Source organism: Herpailurus yagouaroundi, unplaced genomic scaffold, assembly GCF_014898765.1.
Source record: "Herpailurus yagouaroundi ecotype Mexico unplaced genomic scaffold, PumYag 192, whole genome shotgun sequence".
Classification (NCBI taxonomy): Eukaryota; Metazoa; Chordata; class Mammalia; order Carnivora; family Felidae; genus Herpailurus; species Herpailurus yagouaroundi.
This window is the reverse complement of record NW_024412423.1, coordinates 24,970,495-24,975,538: the sequence shown is the minus strand read 5'-3', so window position 1 is coordinate 24,975,538 and position 5,044 is coordinate 24,970,495. Positions and strand designations below refer to the sequence as shown.

Sequence of the window (5,044 nt, the reverse complement as noted above, 5' to 3'; positions counted from 1 at the left end):
TTTCTTTCTTTCTTTCTTTCTTTCTTTCTTTCTTTCTTTCTTTCTTTTTCTTTTTGGATTCCCATAATTTTTTTAAAAGATTTTTATTTTTTTACTTTTTTATTTGTAAGTAATCTCCACACCCACTGTGGGGCTTGAACTCACAACTCTGAGATCAAGAGTCACGCGCTCTACCAACTGAGCCAGCCGGGCATTCCTGCCCATAATTTCTTGATAAAGCTGTTCTTGTAGCTTATTTACTTTTACAAGTTTTCCTTTTGAACTGTACCAAGGTGGACATATTGATAGCTAAATCTAAAATTTTGTACACACCCTTGATTAGTTCCTTAGAATCACTTCTTAGAAATGGATTGCTACATATGCAAGTTATAGAGACTCTTGATTGTTTTGAAGGCATCTGGGGTTTTAAGGTCAGTTGGAAAGGAGGACAATTTGTGGTCTTTGATCTCAAATTGGGGTATAGAAAATTTGTTGTTATTTCAGCTCTTGGGTATTTCTAGGTGTGTGTGCTGCCAACCGTGTCAGGGAGACACCAAGATTTGAAGTACATCAACCCAGAAACAGTAAGCAGATTTCTGGAGATGGTAACTGGTTACATAAGCTACCATCTGGTCTGTTCTGTCCGTAAAATCCCACTTCCATTATATTTCTTTCATTGTGTTCACTCACATAGACACTTCATTCAACTGAAGCTGTGTTAAAGGAGTCCCGTTTATCCCATTCTGTTGCTTTTATTTTTAATTAAACCAGTGATATAAAATTGTTATGAAAGAGAGAAAACAATAAAGGAAGGGAGGGCAGGAAAAAAGTCAAAATCACTCAGTTGAGGCAAATTTATATCCTGGTTTAGAGGTTACAATCCCATTGACACCTTTCAGCGTGTGGTAATTATTTATAGTGTTCTCTTTCACTCTCAAAAGTGTCCTAGTTTGTGCAATAGTTATTTGGTCACCCTACCCATAATCTCATCACTGGAGATAACCACTAGTAATATTTTCCTTATGGCCTTCCACGTTTTATTCTGGAACATATTTGATAAAAATAGAATCATAATGAACATGTTAGCTTCTATACATGTTGAAGTTAGCTTAGCAAGACATTGTAAATATATTTCTACATCAATAAAAAAAAATCTATATTATCCTTTCAATGACTATATAATATTCTATTATATTGGCATGTATAATTTAACCAAACCCCCATTATTGAATATTTAAGTTATTTGTAATATTTTGATAACCTAAAATAATGAATGCAGGGATGAATATTGTTGTCCCACATCTTTGCGTACTTTTCTGTTCACTAAAGATGTTGGAATAGAAATTACTGAGTCAAAGTGTAATTACACTTACATTTACAAAATTCACTCCAGAAAGGTTGAACCAATTTACACTGTTACAAGTAGCTTAAGGATGTCGACCTTTTCCTTCCTTATCCTTTCCTGAAAGATTTGCTTTCTTCCTTTACGATGGAGCATGGGGAACCATTTCCCATTTCTTCCTGCAAAGTCGGAATTGCTACCTGCTACCTGTACCCCTGCAGAAGTCCTTGGGTGTCTTCTGAGAGGCTCAATGCAGCCATGCCTGCCTCCAGATGAGTGGCTTGAATACAATTTTCTCTGGTGTCTTGACAATACTAGCTACTTCGGTGTTCCAAAAAGACCATTTCCTATTTTATCCTCTTGAATGGGGGGTAGGGATGCAACCATTGCTCCATTTCAAAATATAGGGGGCCTTTGGAGGACGGGCATACAGTAGAATCCTGGGTGACTAAAGGGAGTACAAATGACGAACTGTGTGAAGGGCTGTTCTCTCCCTTGGAGTGACTGGGAGCAGAGTGTTTAATCATTGTTTCTGTGCAGGTGGCTGCCTTACTGTCAGGGAAGTTCCAGAGTCTGATTGAGAAGTTTTATATCATCGATTGCCGCTATCCATATGAGTACCAGGGAGGACACATCCAGGTGAGGTTACATAGGGGACATTAGTTGGGAGGGGCTGGAGGTAGCTCTTTATTGAGCAGAGTCTACGGATAAAAGCCCTATGAACTCCAGAACCAGGGCAGAGGTTATACATTTGGATAAGGCTGCAAGTCCTCATTCCTATTCTAATTCTGTGTACGTCAAGCAATTTACTTTCCCTTTTCCTCCTAGACCAATCTCCCCCTATTTTGTTGGAGCCAAGGGCTCCTACTTCAAATTAAAATATTAATGCAAGGATTGAGAAGCACTTTGCAGATACTCACAGACATTCCTCACAACGATTCCTACATGTTAGGGGTTGGAGGGTCAGTTCTACAAACATTTATTGAATACCTACTACATACCAAGCTCTATGCCAGACCTTGGGGATAGACCCAGAGATATAATTAGATCTATGCCCCAAAAGTGCTTATAGTCTAGACTTCTTTGCCCAGATATCCCAAGATGGTATCCCAGTTATTTCTAAGTGTTGTAACTGTCCAGAGGTGCTTAAGGAAATACAGTACTTACCAAAATTCTTCTACAGGGAGCCTTAAATTTGTACAGTCAGGAAGAACTATATGACTTCTTTCTGAAGAAGCCTGTCATGCCTCTGAACACCCAGAAAAGAATAATCATCGTGTTCCACTGTGAATTCTCCTCAGAAAGGGGTCCCCGAATGTGAGTGTCTACATGGGCAGATGTTGGAAATGGACCTTGAATTGGGACTTAAAACCAGGGAGCCTTCCCAGACCAGTTCAGACAGAGACTGGAATGAATGAATGAATGAATGAATGAATGAATGAATGAAGAATGCATATTTTCCATTGCAGCTTAAAGGTTAGAGAAGTGGAAGGAAAGGTTTCTACAATTTAAAAGTTTGGAGCAGAGGGGTGCCTGGGTGGCTCAGTCACTTATGCATCTGACTCTTGGTTTCGTCTCAGGTCATGATCTCATGGTTTGTGGGTTGGAGCCCTGCATCAGGCTCCCCACTGACAGCGTGGGACCTGCTTGGGATTCTCTCGCCCTCTTTTTTTGTCTCTCCCCAACCATCAAAATAAATAAACTTAAAAAAAACATTTTTTTTTTTTAAAGTTTGGAGTAGTGAAGGAAAAAGGATTGGGAATGAGATACCCACAAAGGAAAGGAGAAAGAGTGATTACTTGAACCTTGTTTTGCAAAAACAGTGAGATCTGGAAGTCCTTTGGGCTTACCCATAGTCTATTCTTTGTTCCCCTCCCCAGCAAATGGTCCACAGAATCCTGACCTTGCTTCTTTTCACCCCACCCACCTCTGGGTTTTCTCTAAAGGTGCCGCTCTCTCAGAGAAGAGGACAGGGCTCTGAACCAGTATCCTGCATTGTACTACCCAGAGCTATATATCCTTAAAGGGGGCTACAGAGACTTCTTTCCAGAATATACGGTAAAGAATGGGGCACGTGGGCAACAGGAGAGCTCAGACTTGGGGGAGCCAACTTTAGCATTAAACTTCCAGGGCCTGCAAAGCCCTCCGAGAAGAAACTGCTGCTCTTCTTAGCTACTACTATCAGCATCTCCATTATAGTTAGTAGGCAGAGTTCTGGAAACTGGAGTTTCCCTTACTTTGTCCCCTACCTTTCAGGAACTGTGTGAACCACAGAGCTACTGCCCTATGCATCACCAAGACCACAAGGCTGAGCTGCTGAGGTGTCGAAGCCAGAGCAAAGCATGGAAAGGGGAGCGGCAGCTGCAGGAGCAGATTGCCTTACTGGTGAAGGATGTGAGCCCATGACAATGGATCAGTGGTTTGCTGCTTACAAGTCACCCAAAGACACTGTAGAAACCCTGAACAGAAAGAGCCATGTTGAATGTGGCAAAACCCAACATTGTTAAAAGATGGCTGCAAACCAACAGGCTGCCAAGATAATGAAATTCTAGGTCTGGGGGTTGGTTTTAGCAAAACTGCTGGCTGTTGACTAAGTCCCGGAGCTGGCTTTAGAAGGCTGTAGCTTTGGGTTGGATGGAGATTTGTGTTGCTTCAGGAAGTGGTTACATTCTCTTCCCAATTAAGTGTTTCTTACAAGCCAGCCAGCTCTTTCTCTCCCTGGGTCTGTGCAAGGGAGTTGGGCATCTTCTTTCTCTGTACTTTCCTTCTTTGTTTCCCTCTCTCTCTTTTTCTTAAATGAGAAAATAAACACTACAAAATTAGAGATTTGATTGTGAGCTCAGTCTACTCCTAGAAGGTCTTTATAAGGAAGAGATCACCAAATTAGACTCCTTTAAACAAAGGTGTAACCATCTTGATTTATAGTTGAGGTCAAGGTGCTTTTCTCTACACCTGTGGTTCTCAAAGTTTGGGCCCTGAACTGTAAGCATCTTCTGAACTTCTTTGAAATGTAAATTTTCAGGCATCACACAGTTAACTAAAACAAAACTTCTGAGTTAGGGCTCAGAATTCTGGGTTTTGAAATTTCCCTTTCAGGTGATTCTGATGCATGCCAAGCCTTGAGAACCTCTGCTCTGGAATTAAGGAAAACCTTTTAAACTGCATTCTTCAGCAATATCCTGGCTATCCTTTCCTAGACCATTCCAAGGTATGCGTTACCTAAAAGTGTGCCCCATACTCAGCATGCTGTGATAACTAGGCTCAGAGAACCAAGATGATTGCCATGTCTAAGGCAGGTTATAGTTCTGAGTTGGGCTCAAAAAGATTCCTTGTCTACAGGGGAATTTTGACTTTTCTCATTTCCCACAGTCTTTTCTCCACTTCATTTCACATCTCACAGAGATAAGTTTAGGACTTGGGAGAGTTGAAAATAGATATCTGTGCTATCTGAAGATATTCCTATTTATTCCTTTTATTCCTAAAAGGATACAAAAGTAGTAAGCAGGAGCAGTTAGACTTAAGGAAGACCTTTTAAACTATTTTCCAGCACTATCCCAGACTTTCTGTTCTTAGAGTTCTTTAATGTAACCAGGCTTTCGTCTTCATAGTGAGATATAGCTCTATGGCCTGGGGTGGTGGTAGAATTGCCACTGATCATTGTCATTCTGCATTAACCTGGTAGGAGTGCTAGCCCAGGACTGGAAAAGGACAAAGGGCTCTGAA

The 5,044-nt window shown here is 41.0% G+C and overlaps 1 protein-coding gene across 8 annotated transcripts in view; it reads left to right on the top strand.

Annotated features, from left to right (window-relative positions):
* Nucleotides 1-4,145, top strand: part of CDC25C (cell division cycle 25C) — a 29,982-nt gene extending 25,837 nt beyond the window's left edge. For 6 of the 8 annotated variants that reach the window (XM_040444584.1, XM_040444585.1, XM_040444582.1 and 3 more), the window contains 5 exons: nt 501-563; nt 1,862-1,960; nt 2,505-2,638; nt 3,268-3,379; nt 3,578-4,145. In XM_040444584.1, the coding sequence (XP_040300518.1) occupies nt 501-563; nt 1,862-1,960; nt 2,505-2,638; nt 3,268-3,379; nt 3,578-3,727 (558 nt within the window). In that variant the 3' untranslated portion in view covers nt 3,728-4,145. The remainder of the gene's footprint in view (nt 1-500; nt 564-1,861; nt 1,961-2,504; nt 2,639-3,267; nt 3,380-3,577) is intronic. The other 2 variants (XM_040444583.1, XM_040444588.1) reach the window with 1 other exon arrangement.
* Nucleotides 4,146-5,044: the final 899 nt, after the last annotated feature.